The sequence below is a fragment of the Gavia stellata genome, chromosome 12, assembly GCF_030936135.1.
Source record: "Gavia stellata isolate bGavSte3 chromosome 12, bGavSte3.hap2, whole genome shotgun sequence".
Lineage (NCBI taxonomy): Eukaryota > Metazoa > Chordata > Aves > Gaviiformes > Gaviidae > Gavia > Gavia stellata.
The window spans coordinates 7,096,416-7,117,961 of NC_082605.1; the positions used below are offsets into that span (position 1 = coordinate 7,096,416).

A 21,546-nucleotide genomic window follows, 5' to 3' on the forward strand; every position below is an offset into this window, starting at 1 on the left:
TCTGAAAGTTTGAGCAAAGCTGGTTCTAACTGTGGTGGCTTTTTTAGAGCAAAATATAACTAAAAACTCCTTTACAGGATTTTTTTGCATTGCAATTGCTTTTCTTTGGTGTTTTAAAGTGGCGATTTAAACTGCTCTGGTCACATTTATATTGCGGTGGTAGAGGGGCCCAAGTTACTGATCAGCACACCCGACCCCTCTCAGGCTGCAGGAGGGTTGCTGGTGGCGTTGGAGGACACAAAGAACACACCACGTGTGTCTCCGGAGGGTTTCAAGCTGGGAAGTTTTGCGGGCTTCCCTTGGGGCTTGCTGGGGGCGCGGCGTGATGACATTTTGGTGCGTTCTGGAGGGATTTCTGCACGCTGCAAATCTGCCTTTACCATAAAAACTTAATAACCGAGGAGCTCTTGCTGTGCCGTGATGTGCCGTATGGAAATCCCCGTGCGGCAGCAGATAATAAACGAGGTGCTTTTTAAAGCTTGCACATCACAGCGCAGCAAGAGGTGAGGCCTTAAAATAAATCGATAGTAAGTGGTTTCCAGTGCAAACTTTCTAACAGCCTCTGCTTGAATGAAAGGCAAAGAGCTAAAGGGGAGGATTTCAAAAGCACAAAAGGCTTCATGCCCATGGAGCAGGGAGCCAGGAGCCCACCGGGATGCAGGCGTGATGGCCGAGTGTGCTTCGGGTTCCCAGGGATGCCCTCCTGCATCTCACGGGAGCTTCTCTGTTGTTGGTACCACGCAGAGCAGTGGCAAAGGGAGGGGGAGCTACTCCTTGAACTTCTTGTCGTCTTAACATGGGACTTATTTCTCCAAAATAAGGAAGGATAAGAATAAGGAAGGATTTATTTTTTTTTCTTTGGAGACTCTGGCTGCTGAGACCTGGCTGGGCAAATTCCTCCCTCTCCTGCCCAAGTGGCAAGCTGTATCACTTCCTTTTTATTTTCTTTATTTTAAAAAAAAACCTGTTCCCCCAAGCTCTAAGTAAAATTAATTTTTTTAAGTTAAACTATCTCTTATAATTGTCGCCAAAATGCCTTGTGGTTACTGTAGTGGATTTTGACCTGTGGCAGGTCCTGCTTGATGATCGTAACTGGAGCTCCACAGATTATTTGAGTGTGGTTTAGGGAGCACTGTTGGATTGAAGGATTGGAGTTTATCTGAGGAGGATATGGGGCTGGAGCCGCAGGCTGAGATGCTGACTAACATGTTTGCTGACCCTCCCAACACCACAGAAGCCGAGGCTGCCCTGGGACCTTGGGCTGTAAGGCGCCATCTCCTGAAACCCTTCACGGGAGCCATCTCCATCCAGTCTGCCGAGCTCCCCACTCACCCATCCCGTGGGAGCTGCAGCACGCTGGTACGGGGAAAGAAGGAGAGGGAAGGAGCCCGGGGCAGTACCGTCTCCTCCTCCCCAGCTCCGTGAACCTCCCACATTTCCCCAGCCCTGACCTTCTAGCAAATGCGTTTTGACCTGAGTTATTTCTGATTGTCTGAAACCTTATTGTGCAGCAAGCAAGCTGTTCGTCACCCAGCAAATGAGAACCGCAGGAGAGAGTACCCAAGTCCTTCCCGTCGTGACTGAGCTCCGGCAGACCCGTGTGCTGTGCCGGAATGCTGTGTGTGTGCCTGGTAGCTCGCCCACTCCGTCCCTGCCGTGCCTGTGCCACCGAGCACACAGCAGGACCCTGGCATTTGCTGTCCCCAAAGCAGCTGAAAACAAGAGCCATGGGTAGCGGCGCTTGCCGGGCTTTTAGCTTTGGGGTGTGTGTCTGGCAGCCCTCCCGTTAGCAGTGGTGTTGCAGTCATCGGGGGGGCTCGGACTGGGATGGGCAGCCCTGAAGTTGGGCAGCCCTGCCACTGCTGGGACACGTCTGTCCCACCCACAGCCGACAGACAGCACTGGAGCCACGTTTGTCAGGTGGTTTGTATCCATCACCCCTCTGGGGTGCTGCTGACATGCCCCAGCCCTTCAGCATCTCCCAGGAGCTGGCTATCAATATTCCAGCTTTATCCCAAGAGAGACTTTCTTCCTTGCTAGCCAGGATTTTGTTTAGGCAATTAAATAGTTAGACTTTATTTGTTCTAACTACTGTGGAAGTGGGAGAAACTTCCTTAAGGAACAGACTGGGCTTTCCGGGCCCTGCTCATCTCGTGAGCTCATGCTCCGGAAGAGAGCGAGAGGTGTGAAATGAGCACGATTTAAAGCTGCCGGACTCAGGTTTATCAGCCAGAACAGCCTTTGAAAAGTCATTTACATCCTTTGTTTTCTTCTTGCCATCAAACACGCCCTGAATTTTAGGCGAAAAGGTTGCTTGATGTGCAATCCTGAGTCCTCTTCCTCTTGAGGACAGTAACAAAATGAATGCAAGGGTCCCCATGGCAGCTTGCTGCAGCAACTCCATCGCCTGCTAACCCCAGGGATGAGTTTTGGATCAGGCTGAGACCTGAGGAGGTTGCTCCCGTGGCTGAGGGACAGCAAGTGCCGGCTGTCAGAGCACTGGCCTGGCTGAGCACATCCTCTGTTATCATCTGTCCTGTCTCAGAGGCTGGTGGTGTTTGCCCTAGTTTGGACTGGACCTGCTGGGAAATGTCCTCCAGTTTCTCACCTCAGCCTTTTTCAAGCTGCACGGCAGAGTGTAGCCATGTGGAGCGGCATTCCCACCCGGCAGCACTGGCCGGGGGCAGCCCAGGTGCCCCCGGGCAGGGACAGCGTGGAGAGCCACGGTGCCGCGGGGCAGCTGGAGCCTCCTGCTCGGCTCTTCCTCTGGCTGAATAGCGGGATCTCGGAGCAGAGGTCCCTGCTTTCTCCTCCAACTGTAGAAGGTGCAGAAGGGTATTGTGACTGCAAATAGCGTGGCAAAGGGGACAGAGGAAAGTGGTTTTTCCCAGGTCCTGAACAGAGGAGGCAAGTGTGCCTGGCTTGGCTGCATCCCAAAGCCAGTCAGAAGCACGTTCCAGCAGGGCTTAAGCACGATGGCATTTAGCAGTGTGGTTTGAAGGCATATCTAACGCGGGAGCAGGTTTTGCTGCCATACATCCAGGGTGAAAGGCAGGAGGATGTGGGAAGCGGCAAAGCCGATGTGGCCAAATGCTCCTTCTGCTGCCTCCGTGCAGGGGAAGGGGGTGGTGAGAGAGGCCAAGCCTGCCTGTACCTGCCTGTACCTGCCTGTACCTGCCTGCGCCTGCCTGCGCCTGCCTGTGCCTGGCCTCATCTGTCCATCCTGCATCCCATGTCTCTGTCTCCTTGGTTTTGGAGGTGGGAACAGATCCTGCACCCTCGTGTTCACCCTTTCTCCCCCAGGAGGGATGGGGCAGTGGTTATTTGGCATCATATTGGTGAAAACAAGAGCTGAGGCTTTGCTATTGCTGGTCCCCAGGGACAGGCGTTCCCGCGGTGTCACAGGGCACGGTCCCCCCACCCTCCTCCTCCCTTCCTAGGGAGCAGTCAGGGTGATGGGGAGCAGGGGCAGAGCTGCTCTCTGCTTGTGGTTTTGGAAAGCAAACGTCAGCCCTCGTGGAGGGCAGAAACGCGGGGAGAAGGGTAACAGAGAGGGGCTTTTCTGCAAGGGGAGAAGAGCTGAGGAGAGCGCCCGGCAAGGTGCGTGCCGTAGGATGCCTGGTTACCTGCACTGTCCTTTTGCCCTTGGTGCTCTTCCGTTTGCAAGAAGTTAAGCTCTTCTGGAGGCCTGAGCAATATTTTGGGGCAGGAGAAACCCCCCTGGGCAGTGATGCCCTCCCTTTCCTCGCCCCCCCTCTGCAAACACATGGGTTCCTCTCCGCTTGGGAGGTTTCATTCCTCCCCTCCCTGTGGTTGTTACAACTGGTTATGGTGTTTCTTACCAGTAAAAATTGTGGCTTTGAAGGAACAGGAGCAGAGAGTGACGCTGGCAGGGGAACAAGAGCCACGCACTGCTGGCCTGCAGAGCCGTGAGTTACTGAGATGGTCAGTCAAATTATTAAAGTTGTGGCTTCAGGGCGCATCCCAGGCTCCCAGGGCCAGGGTCTGCAGCGGCTCCAAGGCTGGTTTTGCTCCAGGTTTGTGCTTGTAACCCTCGCTGCCGGCGGGGCTGGCTCTGCAGAGGTATCCCCTGCTCACCTCCCTACCAGACCCCAGCAGCAAGCACCAGCTGGTACAACACCGGGGTCTGGAAGCCCTCGGAGGATTTACCACCTGCTCTTTACTATTCACTGGGGCTGGGGCTTTATTTGCCCTCCCAGGGGCAGGAGAGTGTTAGCAGCCAGCGCTGGCTTCAGCCCCGGCTCCATCGTCCCCTGAGGATGGGCTGGATCCGGGCGCCAGAGGAGGAGAGACAGGCTCTGGCCAGCCCTTTCCCTCCATGCGGCCAAGGCAGCTATTGACAAACAAGTTAGTGCTCCGAAAGAAAAACGCTGCAGCATGTTTGAAGCTGCCTCCTTGATCAATACTCAGCCGTGGCTGAGCCTGCCGCCAACTGGATTTCAGATGACGGCTGCCGGGGTAATAAGAGCCCTGGGATCAACTGTCTCGGAGATTATTACAGGATGAGATGCTTCACTGCTTTACAGTGTTTACTCAAGATTTATATTCCCTATGTGTATATAAGGGGGTTGTTGTCTTTTGTCGCTGGTTGATCATTTTTTGATGGCGGCGTGTGCGTCGTTCCGGCAGGGTTTGCTTAGGGGTGTGCGTGCGGTGAGTTTGGTGCGCAGGGAGAGGACGGGCTGGGGACGAGAGGGAGAGCCGGGGCTGGGGTGCCCCGGAGCTGGTGGCAGGAGGTGGGACTGTGGCGCAGCGAGAAGGCGCCCTCTGCTCTGATGCACGCAGGCAGACCGGGATGGAGGTGCATGAAGCACATGGAACAGGCTTTCACCTTCTCAGATGCTCCGCAGTGCAGGCACGGTTTTCAGGGTGCCCCATCCATGGAGGATGTTGGTGCCAGAGGAGAGGGCTTGAGCCATCCTCATTCCTCCATCGTGGAGGAGGAAGAGCTGCAAAACTAGTTCCCCGGGGGTGTTCCTGCCCGGGGTTTGGGTTGCTTGGCTTTGTCATGTGTGTTTATTTTTCACCCTCTCATCTTAACCTTTTACCTGTGTTTTCTCGCTTTGGGAGGAGGGCTGGGATGATGAGATGCTGCATGGACCTCTCTGGCCCTGTGGCGCAGGGCTGTTTTCATCTCCAGCAAAGATCTCTCCTTCCAGCTGTGTGCTCAGGTGTGGGAGGTTAATACACTTCACGCCGTTTAGGAGGCACTGAGATGAGGGTGATAATGGCCACGAGGAGGGGAGTTAAATGAAGGCTTAGCAGCAGCAGCTTTCCCTCCGAGCAAATATCCCGGGGCACACGCAGCCGCTGCATGCTGGGGCATCGCCAGGCCCTTCCTTACCACCTGCGGGGAGAAGCTGGGGAAAGCATTCCAGGCAAGCATTCCAGGCAAGCATTCCAGGCAAGCATCCCAGGCATCCCCAGCATCAGCACAGGCGTGGGGTGCTTTATTTTCATGGGGACAGTTGGGACACGTGGGAGGCATTGCTGCTGTTATGCAGGGCTGCGTGGTCTCTTCTTGGAGGGTGTTTGCTGTAATCCTGTTTTATAAATCCAACCTTGGCTTTTGGCCTCCCTGTGCCGCTCTGATCTCCGCTCCACTGCCTCCCAAGTTAAACCCTCTGATGTGACTGAGGCAAGAGCAGCCAGGGCATACTTACTGCCCTGTGGGGACTGGGAAGAGAGATTTAGCAAAGTGTTGGATCAGTTTTTCTTGGAAAGCCGCTGTGCAAAAAATTGGAGCAATGCAAGAGAGCCCCCGGTGCGACTGGGGAGGAGGGGCAATGAGGAGGAGGTGGGCAGCACCCTTGGGTGCTTGCTACAACAGGGACAGTCCCCCTGCCCGCTGGCCCCTCGATCAAGGGGAATGCTGACAGCAGGGACAGTCCCCTCCGCCTAGAGAAGAGGTTGCTGTCCCTGCCTGTTCCAGCTCTGATGCTCAGAGCATTTCCCACCACCTCGCTCACAGCAGCTTTGGGGCATCAGACCGACTGCCCCCCGAAAGGTGCTGCCATGGGCGAGTGCGTGTGGGTGAGCTGTGCTGAGGGCAGGGTGGGTGATCCTGGGGGCGACTGGGGCTGAGAAGCAAGGACCTGGAGCAAAGCAGGGGGAAAACAACAGCATTGCGTTTGGACACGCCATCCTCTAGGCAGACCAAATGTCACCCACCTTGTCCCCCCGCTCCTTTCCTGCATGCCTTTCGGAAGGGAGGGCGCAACACCTGGCCGTGCCACCTTCCCTGCCACCTGCCCGTTCCAAGTCTGTGCCATCCCCGAGGCCCCTTAATCCCGAGCAAACCGGTGCACTGAGCAGGGAGCTCCTGATGGATCTGCCCGGGTGAGCAGCGAGGTGGAGAGCAGTGCCGTGCGGAATACAAAAGAGGCTGGGGTGCAATAAAGCCCGCAGAGCACCTTCCCCCTTGCAGACCCCCACTGTCAGGATCGCCAGACACCAATCCCTTGCAAATCTCCTGCTGGCCTTTTATGACCTGCAGAGTCATTTCAATTCAGTGTTTTCAGCCTCTAAATCTCCTGTCCTTAGCCCTCGGTGACTTCTGGGGAAAGAACCGCGCTCCTTAAAGTGCCACAGTCAGGGCAGTCCCTGCACCAGAGCCTGCTGGAAATTTGCAGGTATTTCACACCCGTGCTTTATTTTTGGTAATTCCTCTAATTTTTCTTGCTGTTGGAACCACACAATTGACAATGCGAGGTCTGAAACCCCCAGGAGGTTTCGGTGGCTGCCGTGTACAGGCATGGGACCCCTGCCCGGCTCCCTGGCACGCTGCCCGCACCCCGGGCATCTCGCAGTCCCCGCACGCAGTGTACCTTGAGATGGACTGCTTGATCTGTAACACTTGAAAAATAATGGTTTAATCATTATTAAGGATTAGAAATAATCCTTGAGCTGTATTGATCACGATAACATTATTCATGATGAACTCATTTGGCATTAATGGGAACGTCCTGCAGCAGTGTGTGGCTCCGGGCAAACCCGTCACCTTCCCCAGGGAGACATGGCCAGGAGGGTCTGCTGGAGCAGCAGCACCTTCCCGGCTCTAACACACAAGTCCAGGTCCTGCTTGTGAGCAAAAGTGTCCCAAATAGCCCCCTCAGGTGCCCCGTCCTCATTGCCATGGTTTTGGAGGATCCCAAATCTAGCGATCGCCCATCCCGTTCATGCCAGGAGCCTGTTCTTGGGCAGGGGCTGGTCGGGGCTCCCCTCTAGCACCAGCCAGGGACGGGCTGGGGCTGCTTCCACGGGAGCCCCCCGACACAGCATCACTCCAGGCATGTCTCCCCGCAGGGACAGAGGTGGGCAGAGGAACCCCTGTTGCAGAGGAGGGTGGCTGGCTGCCTGCTTGGTCCCTCTCTCCTCCCAGTCCCAGTCTTGGTCACAGCAAAATGTCTTTAGCAAGGAAAATGCTGCAGAAGCCACAGCTGGGAGGCTCTGGGGCACTTCTCCCGGGGTGGGTGTCCAGCGGCAGCCGGGAGCCAGCCCAGCACCCTGCAATGGCTGTGCCATCCTGCCACGAGCTCCCCCGTCCCTGCAACGTGCTATTTATCAAAAAAGAACATCTGGATTTATTTTAAAAAAAAAAAAAAGTTGGGTCCAGATCAACTTTGACAAATTGACATTTTCCAGAGGAAAAATATCTTCCGTCGAAGTATCGTTCCTGGGTGTAGCCATCCCTTACTGCACCATTTGCAACCCTCCAGGCACTTTGCACAGGGTAATGATGAATAGTTAAAGATGTCCATAAATCTTACCCCAGCCCATAATAAACAAACACGCTCTTATCAAGTATAGAAAAATGCATATTTCATCACCGCTGCCTTAAATGCGACTCAGAATAAATGCTCGCCTTTAATCAGCCATCTCGATATATAAACAGAGCACAAAAGCCTGGGGGGATGAGGTGCAGAATTGGGCCACGGCTTTTCTAGGCGGCTCCGGGGAGGCAGGGCTGTGGCTGCGCAGGTGAGCCCCCTGCAAAACTGCCCTGAAAATTAACAGTACTTGGTTTTTCTGTCCAGCCACGCGTCTTCTCCCATTCTCTTCTCTCCACCACCAGAGCCGTAGGTATTTTGCTTCAATGCTCAGCTGATAGCTGATCTTTCCCCTTGGATGCTGGCCGTTGAAAGGAAGCACTTTGATTTGGAAATCAAGATTAAAAAAAGAGAAAAGATTAAGCAGGAAAGTTTCAACCAGTGTGTGCCAAGATTATGCAGTGATGGATACATGTTTCCCCGCATCTGATAGGAACAAGCTGCTTTCTCTGGCTGGGGAGGGCCAGGTCTGTGATGTTTTTCACCTCTCATCACCTTACTTTCAAGTACCTGTGCTTTGCCATGCTCCCAGTAATACAGCACCCGCCATCGTGGCCCTGCTCCCGCCGTGCTGCCGGGGTTGGGTGCTGCCGGGGCTGGGTGCTGCCGCTCTCCCGTAGGCAGCAGGGCACATGAAGGAGACACCGTGAAGCCTCAGGATTTCCTTTCCCCCAAGCATCCATTTGGAAGGGCTGAGGCATGTCGCATCCCCGTGTGCTGACAGGAGTGCTAGAGGAACTGGTGACAGCAGGGAGGGCGGCTGTGGCACGTGCGGCTGTGCCCAGGGCTCCTGCCCACCTCTCCGGAGATCGTCATCTCCTGTGTGCGTGCTCCTACAGCCAGGCCCTGGGGAAATAAATTCCCAGGGATGTAGCTGGACTTCACTGCTGCCCCAGTGGCATGCAGGTCCCGGCTGCGCAAATGAGCGCTTTTTCATTCTGGGATTTGTGGTTCACAGTGCAAAAGTTGGGTGTGCAGTAGCACTGGGATTCTTATGTGCACCTCTGCGGTGCTGCCCAGGCAGCGATTCGGGGTTGTTGTTTGGCCCAGGATGTCACCCCATTGTCGGTGCTCCTTCCTCCTCCTCCCAGCCAATTCGGGGGGCTGGAGGCGGCCAGGGCTCCCCTTCCTCCCCATGCTCTGGCTGCCGGCATTGCTTGCATGGAGCAGAGCAGGAAAATGAGGAGCAGGCAATGCAGCAGTGCCTGCCGTAAGGCATATCTTTGCTTGATGCATCTCCCACTAACTCACTAGGGAGCCTTCCTGGGCTGCGACAGCCTCGCAAGCCTCATGGCCAATTAACCCTGTGCCGATTAGCCACTCAGCCCCGGGCGCTGAGGCCTCTGCGGCATGTATTTCCCAGGAGCCTTGTAAAGCCGATGGCTGGTGGGGAGCGGGCGGACTGTGCCAGGTGCTGCGAGGCTGCGGAGATACACCTCACACCCGTGTGAGCAGTGCGGGTGCCCAGCACCCAGGGGACCAGGTGGCCCTCGGTTCTGCAGCCTGGCTCAGGACACGGTGCTAATGGGGTTGTACAGCCCTGGCAGGCAGCTCCTCAGGCAGCTGCCCGCACTCCTGGGGGCAGGGACGGAGGGAAAGGTCTGTGTCACTTGGTTTGCTCTTGGCATTATTTGCTTAGTGATGCAGAGTGGATCCTGTTGGAAAGCCTGGAGCTCTTGCCCTGTCTGTCCCCTCTGGCTCCATTAATGGCCAGATTGCTGCTTCTTCCCAGCACTGCCAGTGCCCCAGGGACCGCCTGGTCTCCAGCCCTGCCCTGCTGCACCCTCTGTGCTGGTGAAGCCCCTCATGGCTGAGCCTGAGCCCAGTGAGGCTGCCCCAGTGCTGATCATCGCCCCATCCTGTTCCTGGCGAGCCCTGGTTCCTCTGGCTACCCCAGCATGGATAGCAGCCTGCCCATGCTGCCTGCTGTCTCCGGAGCCATCAGGATGGAGACGCCTTTGTCTCCTTTGAAGCCTCATGCACTTTAGTGGGGGACGGTTGTGCTTGCCCCAGCCTTGGGTGAGACCTGGGCAGGCAGCTCAGCCTGGAGCCTCCCACTGCGGGCAGCAAGTGCAGGCAGAGCTGCTGCATCCCATAGCTGGTTCCTCTCCTGCTTGCCAGCTCCCTGGGAGCGCCGGTGTGGTACAGACGGGCTCAGTGCCACTGAGCCCATGGCCCTGGGCGTGCGATGGGGCGAAGGAGTGCATGGGCACATGAAGGGGTTAATCCAGGTGGGCAGAGCTGTGCATCTCTGGGCCCCAGCGCTGGGGCATTTTGAAGGTGTTTTGGAAGCATTTTTGAAGGGTTTGCCCTGCCCTGCAGAGAGCTGGGGGCCATTGGCACAGGGACCCGGGTTCAGCCGTTGCCCTGCGCTGCAAACGAGGGCCTGCCCAGCTCCGGCGGTAACGCCAACAGCTGCCAAACTGCGATGGCTCAGCCCTGGTTGAGTTCGAGTGGCAGCAATTCCTCTGGAGACACTGGCTTGCTCCAGGAAACGCAGGAGCAAGCAGAGAAACACCGGCTCCCTGTGCTCGGGATGTCCTTCTTCAGGCATTGCTGCCCACGATCCCTCCTCCTGCCCCCCTGCCTGCATGGCGGAGGGCTGGCAGGGTCCTGGGGGATCCCCCAAACAGAGGGATCGCAGGTGCTGGGGTGGCACCCACGGTCCTGGGTTGACGTGGGCAATGCCTGGCTCCTCTCGCTTTCCCCAGGCTGACCTCTCCTCTCCCGCTTGCTTTGCAGAGACTTGCCAACGCAGCGGAGAAGTTCCAGAAGGCTCACCACTGGCAGGACAACATCCGGGTAAGGCTCTGTGCGTGTCCCGGCTGCTCCCACCCGCTTCCCTCCCGGATGCTGACCTCCGCAGAGGCACCAGCATCAGGGATGACTCCTGGCACAGGAACCAGCTCTTCGTCCCATCCCTGCTCCCATCCCTCGGCTCTTCCTTCCCTCTATGCCTACGTTCTCAGCCCCCTTGCAAGTTACCGCTGGCCGTGCCGTGCTCGCTCAGCATGCAGGCAGCCCCGGCACCGCCGCCTGCCAGCACTAATGAGAGCAAATGAAGCGATCTCGAGCTTGTTTCCAGCCTCGCCTCTGCCTGTACAGGCTGTAAGGAGAAGGCAGGAGGTGAAGGTCAAGCTGGCGGCTCAGTGCTGAGGGTTTGGGGGCGGGGAAGATTCTTACCCCCCCGCCATCTCCGGCAGCCGGTGGGTTTGGTGCCGAGTGGGGTCTCGCATGGGGTGATGGCAGCGGTGGTTTGTCTGTGGCACCTGCCAGCAGTTGCAGTGGGGGCTGTTTCTGGGGGAAGGAGCAATCTGGGCTGGGAGAGGGAAGATGCGGGTTTAATGATTGCATTTGACTTTGTAATTCTGGCAGTGATAGCGCTCAGCGGGAACCTGAAGGATTCTGTCTGGAAATGCTCTCAAATTATAACAATAATACAAAAGGAAGGAAAAATTGTTTTCCTTCCAGTGCAAATGGAGTCTACAATAAAAAATACTCCTGAACCACCCAGCCCCTTCCTCCAAGTCAGGCGGGATCCTGCCCGGCCCCAGGGAAGCCCCTGCAGTTGCTGAGGGGACAGCCTGGGGACAGCCCTGCTGCCGGGCCTTGCCGGTGTGTTTTGGGGGGTATTTCTCTGTATGCAACTGCGATCCGCTCAGGGAAGAGTGGAGATGAGGACCTGGAGCCACATCCCACTCATGCAGACCCTCCTGCCGTTGGCGATGGTCAGGGGTTTGACGTGGAGAGGAAGAGGCAGGAGGAGCAGAAGAGAAGGCAAGGTGTCCACCTGCTTGGCTTTCATTCGCCATGTGGCTAGTGTGGGGTGGATGCTTGTGGCCAGTTCTCGTCCCCCCAGGAGCTGTGTCCTGCAGGCCCCCGGGGAGGCTGAGCTCGCAGGGGTCTCCCCGTCGCTGGCAGAAGCAGCCTCACTAAGGAGAGGTGAGGTGTCCCCGCTGGCCCTCCCATCCAGCAGACAGTTGCCACTGGCACCAGCGGTCACCGAGACCTTTCTGCATGAGAGCGCTGATGAATTACTGTCACCTCTTTCCTGGAGGCCGGTGGAGGGGAGGTTAAGAGGATAATGAAGTTTGGTGAGGGCGCTGGCTGATGCCAATGCCAGTGCCTCGCCAGCACCTCAGCTGCGGGCTCAGGGCTGCGGAGGGAGGCTGGGACCAGCACCGAGGGAGCCGCGGGCATCTCCGATGGGCTCTCAACTCCATCCATAGTGCTGACCCGATCTTGTGTGTCCTCTGGGGTCAGGAGCCCCAGGGTAGCTCATCCCCAAGCAGCACCTGAAGCTTGGCTGTGGGCACCCCAGGGGCATCGTGGTGGCCCCGTGCACCCCGCGCTGGGCTGGCACCCAGGGGTTGATGCTCTGTGGCCGGGGCATGGGCAGGACGGGCAGAGATGGAGCAAGGTCCCTGCATTTTGCAGCAGTCCTCAGTGCTTCTGTTCATCCCCTGGGCTGCAGGGATGGGGAGTTGCCGCACTGCGGGGGCTCCTGCTGCAGGGCCCCTCCACAGCCCGAAAGAGCTCCCTCTCCATCCAGACCCGGCTGCCTTCCGCTCTGAGGGGGATAACAGTCGGGATGCAAAACATGCTGGGAAAGGCTGTAGCGCTGGGGAGCTCTTGGCTCATTTTGCCATTCACGGCACAAACCTTTCAGAAATCCACTTTCGTAGAAAAAATATTTTTAATAGCACTGTTTGCAACCACTTAATCAAGGTAATTAGGAACGAGTCACCCAGAAACAATGTGCAGCGATGCGTCACCACAGAGCTCACCACAGCTTTATCAGGACAGCCCAGACCTGGCTGGGACACTTGATGGACTGGCCCGGCTCTGCGCACAGCACCCGGGGCGCTGGGCATTTGCTCCCTCCCAGCAGGCAGCCCTGCCTGCCTCAGCCCTGGTTCCCGGGCAGAGCAGAGGGACGGAGGGGCTGCATAAACGGCTCTTGCTGCCAGGGTTGAACCTCCTTTTGCTGTCCTTCATCCATAAAATAGCAGGGCACGGTCAGACCTCCGTACCAGCACCGGTGACACTGGCTCTGCTGCTGCCCCCGGCTTGTTGCCAGTGCTGGCACGGGCAGCGGGCAGGGAAGGCAGCAGCGCAGCATCCCCAGCTCCTCCTCTCCTCCCTTCCCACGGAGCGGCTTGTTCTTTCTGGCCGCAGCTCTCCCCTCCTCTCCCAGCGTGTCGCGTCCTAACCTCGCGCCGGAGTCGATGACAGATTGCGGCGAGCGCGGTTATTTTTGTGTTTCCATCCGAAGGCTCGCCAGCAGATGCTGAGTGTTTGCGCTGCATTAGTGCTAATGGCAGCCCCATTAAACCTCGCTGCAGATGGGTTGCTATGGAAGTCCAGGGGAAAATGAAACAGGAGCAGGAGCCCGAGCGGCTGGGAGGCTGCTGCCAGCAATCGCTCACGACTCATCTCTACGGGGAAAGTTTCCTTTTTCTCGCTGTTTTTTGGTGTTCCCAGCCACACGCTGGCCAAGCTCGCCTTTCTGAAGGGGCTGAGTTCAGCCTCCCATCTCAGGGGGCTTTGCAAAGCACCTACCTGCTCCCCAAACACTCCCCCCTGCCCCACACTGCCCTGCCCCGTCCCTGCTCCTTGTCCTCACCCACCTTCAGGCCCCCCATGTCTCCTGGCCATGCCAAGCCGGGGCCATGTCCCCGCATGTCCCCAGAGCTCCCCCGGACACCGGAGCACTTTCCTTGGCCAAAAGCAGTTTTGGCCCTAAGGTCACCCATGCAGTGGCACCTGGGTCACCCCTCACATTGTCCCTCCAGCTCGTTTCACCCCGGGGCTGGGTGGCAGCTCAGGGTGGCCGGGATGGGCGGGGACGGGGCGGATGGCAGGGCAGGCTGCGGTGCGGGGCCATTGTATCACCCTCGGTGATTTGGAGGGGGGAGAGGCCATGCCCCTCCCCGCCTGCACAGCGAGGGTCTCTCAGGGATGTGTGTTCATGCACCGGAGAAGGCTGGCGGAGCCCTGGAAAGGCGAGAGCTGGGCCCTGTTGCCAGGGGGTGGGCTCCCACCATGGGGCACTGCAACTGCCTGGCACCGGTACAGTGAGAGACCACAAAAATCTCCCAGTTCGCATTGGCCTGTCCAACCAGTTTTCCCAGTGAGAAGCTTCTGGTCTCCGGGCTCACAGCTAGGACTCTGCAGGGGCCCGCTGGGACAGGCTGGCTCCACTCTGTGCAGAGCCACGGCGTCTGTCCCTCGAGGCACATCAGAGCTGTCCCCCCGCTCTGGATGTCCCCAGCCCTGTCCCCCAGCTGTGGGAGCGGCGCTGAGCCCCCCGTGCAGGCCATCCCCAGCAGCAGGTCTGCAGCCCACACCGCGATGCTGTTTACCAGGTTTCCGTCCTCTGTTTGCCACCCTGCTCAGGCGAGAGACCTGCAAAATGTACCTATAAAAACGCTGGAAGGTCATGTTGAGTTTTTTGCTGCCATCCTTTGTATCCATCCTCGCTGACAAGCTGCCGTGCTGCCCGTCAGGCATCCCAGTCAGGTCTGTGTTCTCCCAGCCCCTCTCCACCTGCATGCTCCGCTTTCCTCCAGGGTTTTCCAGTGCCTTAGGTTCTTTTCCAGACCTTCAGCCCCATCCCAGCACCATCAGCAGTGTCTCGGGTAACCCGCACCCCCACGGCGCGGGAGCAGGGGCCGTGCTGACCCGGGGGATGCTGTTGAAGGCACAGGTCTGCGCCGCCAGCCACGAAATGCATCTCAGGGCATCGTCATCACTGCGTGTCCATCTGCTGGGGCTGCCGAAGCTATTTGTCCCTTTAAGGGACACTCCGACGCTGCAGAGAGCCATCCCTGCATTTATGTGCGCTTGGCAGGATTATATAAATTGCCTTTAAAAGTTGACTTCTTTATAAGCCATTTTCTGCTTCATAAAATGTTTATTACTGTTGTTTTTCTCCCAGTTCTTCCTTGCTGCATTTTCCATCGCCACACGGGGAAGCTCCCCTCTTCCTTTCGCCTGCTGCCCCCCTGCCTCCCACCTCTCCCCACCTTTCGGTTGCTGGGAAGGGACATTTGAAGGGTCGGAGCCCAGCAGGCCCCTTCTCCTTGGAAAAAAAAAATAGCTATATATTGAGCTGTGGATGTAAGAGCTGCTGGGGACAGTGCTTAACTGTTGGGCACAGCACGGGTGGTTTTGGGGCGCGGTGGCGTGCACGGAGGTGGCAGAGGGAGCGCAGGCAGGCCCACGTCACTGCCGCCATCCATAACCCCCGCCTGCAAACACACAAGCAAATAACAAAGCCCAGATAATTTCAAGCTCCATTAGAAACGAAACTCCGGGGAAAACACGATCGCTGTTTGCCAAATGGGGAAGGACAGAAGGAATAACAGAGATTTCACTCCCAGCCGCCCAAGAAAGGTGAGGGATAAAGCGGAGGGACGTGGTGGCACGGCTGGATGCCCCTCCGCGGCCGTACAGCCCTGGATGCAGCATCCCTCGGGGTGCAGGGCCCTGCCGACTGGCTGCTCCATCCGGCATCGCCACGGTGCACCCGGCGCGTGTCTGCAGTGGGAGCGGCAGCCGTGCCACGCTGCGCGTGGGTGCCAGCAGCGGTTCCTGTGGGTTTGCCGTGGCAATGCAGGCAGGGCTGTGTGTTCAAAGCGGCGTTAGAAGGGCGAACGCCAGCTCCTTATCCCCCTTTCATTTTTCTCCTCCTTTAATTACAGATCCTACTTATCGGCCAAGAACAGAAAGATCGTCGCCGTAACCTTGCACTTGCCCTTGTGGAAGGTTTACCTAAAAAGTTAGAAAATAAAATCAAATACTCTAATTTGCAGTCGTCTTGCCATTTCAAACCCAGTTTTCATTACAGCACAGAAAGTGCATTGAAGCTGTGTTTATAACCCCCTTTTAGATAACAAATCACATTTTCTTTTGGCTGGCGAGTGTGTAGAATTGATATTTTTTTTTTTCAGTTTAATGGGTTTGTGTGTTCAGGAATGATCTCCATCAACTGAGAGTCTTTATTGTGTTTGATATAATGTCAGCTTTCATTACACTCGGAGAATTACTGTGTTAAAGCACCAACCTTGCTGTAGAGCCGTTCTGGCCGAAATGCAGAACAAGAAAATCATTCACAAAAACCCCGTGTTGGTGCTGTTCCCTCTTAAAAGCCAAGGATGGGGCTCAAGGGGGCTCCCCTTGCCCCCCGCTCTGCAAGATGGCTGGGGCACCCATGGCGGTCCCATGGGTGCTATGGTTTTGTGCAGGGGCTGCCGGCTTTCCTCCCGGTGCTGCCGTCCCATCCCATCCCATCGCTGGCAGGGCAGGGAGTCCCCGGCACCCACCTGCTCTACACGGGTGCTGGCATCCCCGTGGTACTCGGGTGCAGTGGAGGGGAGAGGTGGCCGCATCTCGTTCGAGGCAGGCTCGAAGGAGCAGGAGCGGACGGGAGATGCCGTGTAAAGAATAGCCGGCGAGGCGTGATCAGATAAAACATCTTCTCAGGGAGATGAAAAAACTGTTGACGGGTCACTTAAATATTTCCCCAGCTCTGTCAGAGAGGCAGAGGGAGGAAATTGCTTTTAAAAAAAAAGATGCCAAGGCAGATTATGATGACTGTTTCCACCTGTCCTCAGTAATGCATACAGTCTCTGCTGCTGGATAGGATGCAAAGACACTTGGATGGCGAGGGCTGCAGGAGAGGCACAGTCCCCATCAGACCGGTCCTGGGTCCGTCCAACAGCCCAAGCTGGCTGGGGCTAACTATGAATATTTTCCTCTTCCTGGGGACTGAGGAAGGATTCACCATGATGCGTATGGACAAGGAAAGTTCTAGCCCAGTGGAAATAAAAGGTTCAGCCCCTACCAGCCACTGCCAGTGTTTCTCATGATGCCCAGAGCCAGGCATAGCTGTGATTGCAGGAATTTATCCCAGGAATTCATCTGGTCGCTTTGGGAGCCTGTTCCTGGCTGTGGCCCTCACACCACCCCGTGGCAGCTGTTGCAGAAACACTTTCTTTGCCGTGTTATACAGCTGAGAAGGCTGCTGTGCCTCTGGCAGGACTGGGAGACCTTGGGGTGGGACATCCAGCCCCAGCTGCCAGCGAGGGCAAACCGACCGTCACAGACCCGTCCCCAGGCATGGCCATCGGCTGGTTTCATCCCGCTCCTCCCAACGCAGGCAGGCTTGGCAGGGGTGGTGCTGCGGTGGGAACGCGCTATGTCCCCCTGCTCGTCCCCTGCTGCCACCCGGCCCTTAATGCAGATGTGAGGCTGTGGGTGCTGCAGGCGCGGTAGGAACTGCGGGAGGTGCGTGACGTGCTGCAGGCTATCTTCCATACAAAAGGTGCAACTATAAGCAAAATTTGTTGCTATTTCTGTGTTCTTAATAGTTTGGAGACATGAAGAACTCCCTAAATATTCACTGCCCATTATAAGTGCTGGTGGCAGAGGAACGAGCTGCTGGTGAGCAGAGCCACCGGCGCTGTGTGGGTACGCCAGCTCCTGTTTGTTGTCCCAACCTACTGAATTGCCCAGGCACAGATCCCGGTCATCTGGCTCATCCCCACATCAGCATACCGTAGGCTGCGATGCTGGCCCTGCCACCGGCCCCATCCCGGAGCTGGGAAATGGGCAGGTGCCAGCTTGGGATCCAGCTTGTCTTCCCCACTGCCCTCCGAGTTCCTCCTAACTGCCTGGAAGGCAAACTGCTGCAGGATCTGGCTCTTCCAGAGCCGATGAAATCTTGAAAGAGATTTCCTGGCTGCAGGGGTCACCCGTGCCGCTTGGAGAAATGAAAGGCGCAGCCCGAGGGCTGGGTGCGGTGCAGCGGGAGCTACCTGCAAAATCACCCCAAGGAGCCGCAGTGTCCCCAGGGCCTGCAATCAGCAGGGTGACCCTTACAAGATGGCAGCGAGTGATCCTGTGGAGGACAACAGATCTGCAGAAGGATTAGACAGCTCAGGTGATCTTATAGAAAAGCATAGGGAGAGAGTGAGCCGTGGCCCCTCTGCTGCATCCCTGCTGGCTGCATGCTCCGGCTGGATGGGCTGGAGCACGGAACTGATGTGCCACCAGCAGCTCCTTCGAGGCTTTTTCGGGGCGGTGGCAGCTGTGTGTGTGACATGGTTTGATTGCCACCTCATTAGACCACTGAGTTGGAGGTTTGGGCCAGCATCCCTCCGTCCTGACATCGCCGGGCTGCAACGAGGTAGCAGAGCTTTCTAGAGGTAGAACCTTTCTGATGTTATTTTTAGTTGCTGCAATTGTTTTAGGCAAAAAAAGACCTCTGTGAATGCTCTTAGAGAAGGCTGGAGAGGGGGTGGCGGGCAGGAGTGCCCCGCACCGCCAATGTGAGACCCCCATGCCCCTCCTTGTCGTGGGCTTTGGTTCAAACCTGGTCTGCCGGCATGTGGCCAGGGAGCACCCATGCCAAAGCAGGGTCCTCCCCTGAGCTGGCAAGGCTCCAGCTTGCAGCTCTCCAGAAGCTCACAGCCTGGTTTTGTTAATTAGCTTTTTGCTTGATGTTTTGGTGTAAAATCAGCAAAGGACTGGAGCACGGGGCTGTTACGGAGAGCTCAAGGGGGACAAGCAGGATGTAGGGTCCCTGGGGAGACTCTGGCACACGGCATCCCCAGAGCCCCATCCAGGGGGTCCCGCCTGGGTCAAACCCTGGCCGGGGCTGCCTGGTAACACTGAAGCACAAGGGTTTGGTGCAGGCACGGTGGTTACTCAGTGGCTTTGCCAGAGAAGCCTGGGCAATGGCTTCAGCGGCATTTGCAGATTAGTCTGCGATTCCACTTAACTACCAAAGTCGTTTCCCCGTAACTTGCGCTGAGGGTTTAGGAGACTGAAATAACCCTGTGCTTATCCGCTAGCGACACGGCGCTTGTAGTACCATTACACAGATGCCGTCTGGCAATTACGGTGCGAGAAAAGGGGCAGCGGTTGACACATCATCGAGGAGCAGCTACCCAGCCTCCGCCTCCCCTTCAACACGAACCAGTGAGTGCTTTTGCAGGCTCATTTGCAAGAGATGGGGCAATGTTTTGCCCTGAAATCCCTCAACGTCTTCACCTTCTTGTTTTCTTTGTTGGTATTTATTCTGAAAGGATATAGAAATACCAGTGCTATTTACACAGACTGGGTGCTTGGTTTAATGTGGACCAGAGGAGGAGGAAGAGAGGATTACATGAAGGCAGCAAGCATGGTTTAAAAAACAAATATTAGGGAGAGAAAATTGTAGGGCCCCTTGTTGCCTCTCAGGAGACCCCCGGCATCTCCCTAGAGGGTCTCCAAGGGCTCTGTCCCTCCTTCTTGGAATAAATTCCCACCAGCCCCACTGGCCTCTGGATGCCAGGGATGTGGATGCCCGGCCAGCTCCCGCGGGCTCCCTCGCACCCCACAAGCCCCACAGCATCAGCGGCATCCTTGCAAGGCAAGTAGAGCTTGGCATCAGGGCACGTCCTCGGGCCAGGGCCGTGGTGGCACTGGCCATCCCACACGTGCCATCTCATGTGTGCAAACCTCAGCGGCGGTGTGAAAGGGGCCGGGATCTCACCTGGCTGCTCCTGGGATTGTCAGGGCTTGAAAAAGTGCATGGCAAGGGCTCTGTGATCCCTAGGGAAACCAATGGGAGAGATGTCTTTCCAGGAGGGTCTGCTCCCCGTGCCGTGCCATGCCATTTCACGCTGGAGCAGGCGAAAGCGGGACCAGGGGACCAGCTCTCCTCCCTGAGCATCACCCGGCCACCCTCTCCCCCACTGCGGGAGCGGGGCCACCACGTGTCAGAGGGGATTCAAGCTTTTTGGAGGAGCCGATGGAAGATAAAATGAATAACAAAGCACCTTCTGGATGTCTGTTGTTAGTCACACTCATTTCTGATTAAAGATCATTAAACATGAAATTAGCTCATTTGTGTTACGGGTCTCCCGGGGGTTCCTTTAATTAGGAAGTGCAGATGGCCGCAGACCCGGGGAGACGGCAGCGCCGGCGAGGGGCAGGGGCGTGCATGGGGCTGGGAGCGGCACGGGGAGGGCATTCGAAGAGAAATTAATTTTTTTTTTTTCCTTTTCTTGTTGTTGTAAACCCCTCAGCATTTCACAACAAATCACAGATAATTAATAAGTACATTCCCTTAATGACTAGGCTTTTTAATAGCAGAAATTGGAAGATGCTGCGTCGATATTTTTTCACTTCCCCCTCTCGGTGCTGCCTTATTGCTGTGATTCGAGTCACAGAGCCTGTGGTGAGGACTGGCCCCTCTGCCTCGGAGGATGCTGAAACCACCCTTCGGAATCCCTGTCCCGGGGGGACATCAGCCGTGCAGCCTGCCGGGGTCCCCCTGCCACTGGTGCCACCGAGAGAGCAGCATCCCCGCTCCAGGGGCTTTTCCACCACTTGGTGGTCTTGTGTCCTAACAGCCTGGGGAAGCAGCAGCAAACCGCTCTAGGGAGGAGGTTTGTGGCTAGAAGATAACGCCGGTGAGGGGTTAGTGGCTGCCAGCTCCTGGTGGAGCCGGTGCGGTGGTGTGCGTGGTGGCAGCTGCCCGGCGAGCTGCTCGGACCTGCCGGTCCCTTTCCCCGGCACGAGCCCGTGGCCGGGCTGGGCTGGGTGTCACGATGCCGCTGGCCCCAGCACATGCTGGTGGCCGGGCTGGGCTGGGTGCCGCAGAGGCAGCAGCAGAGCAGGAGCGGGGAGGACGGGGATGTGGTTAGCACCATTAAGGTTTTGTGGTTGGGTTGCTGTTCTGGGCCCGGATCACTTTCCTCGTTAAATAATAACAGCAATAATCATCCCAAAGTGCTGCCTGTGCATGCGGGGAGGAAGGCTGGTTTGCGTGGTGGCTGCTGACGGCTGATTGAGTGGCAGACATGTTAGCGCCGCGACGGCTGCTGGTGCGCCTGCATCGCGCTCGCGTCCCGGCACACAAAGTCTCTTAGTGCCCTTTAATTACCTCCTCTGATGGCACATGAAACGCTGTTGTGACAGCATTGCTGCTTTCCGAATTGCCTCTTTAGGAATTTTATCAGCTGCCTCGCATCCTGACACACGGGGAAGAGGAATCCGAGCAGACCTTTCTGCCTAAATAGGCTCTAAATACCCCAAATTAACAAAGTGCGTTTCTTCGCGGAAGCGAGGATGCTCTTCTCCCTGTTTGCTGCCCAGGGAGGGGAGTTCTGCTAGCTGCGGGGCTACTGCCTGCCACGCTGCCTGTGACCGGGTCTCCCGCAGCTCCCGATGCTTGCTGCAGGACCAAAGCACCCCAGGTGCGGGGACACGCTGCAGCCTCGTGCCCCATGGCAGCGCAGAGGCCGCGGTCACGCCAGTGGCACTGTCACGGGGCTGGTTGGCCACGGTGGAGGACGTGCATGGCCCTCTGCCGCTGCGGCTCGGTGGCAGCTGTGAGCAGAGGGAAGTGCGGCAGGCGATGGCCAGTCCTTGGAGGGCAGACAAGGGGGATGCGGGGTCCTGGCTGTGTCCCAGGGACAGTGTGGGGTGGGCAGGGTTTGGTCCCCAGTGATGTGGCGGAGGTGCTGAGGGGATGAGTAAGGGGGAGGGAGGGCAGCGATGGGGACGCCTTTGCCATCCCTGTCCCTGCCCAGCACTAACTCAGCTCTCCCTTTTCTCTGCAGGAGGAAGACATTGAGTACTATGACTCCAAGGCCGACACTGAATATGTGAGTACCGTCCCGGCTGCACTGCCACCACAGTC

At 57.1% G+C, this 21,546-nt stretch overlaps 1 protein-coding gene across 2 annotated transcripts in view; it reads left to right on the top strand.

Annotated features, from left to right (window-relative positions):
- CACNA2D2 (calcium voltage-gated channel auxiliary subunit alpha2delta 2) overlaps positions 1 to 21,546 on the top strand; it is a 201,057-nt gene that overhangs the window by 146,206 nt on the left and 33,305 nt on the right. For both annotated transcript variants that reach the window (XM_059823569.1, XM_059823570.1), the window contains exons 3-4: positions 10,593 to 10,652; positions 21,467 to 21,511. In XM_059823569.1, the coding sequence (XP_059679552.1) occupies positions 10,593 to 10,652; positions 21,467 to 21,511 (105 nt within the window). The remainder of the gene's footprint in view (positions 1 to 10,592; positions 10,653 to 21,466; positions 21,512 to 21,546) is intronic.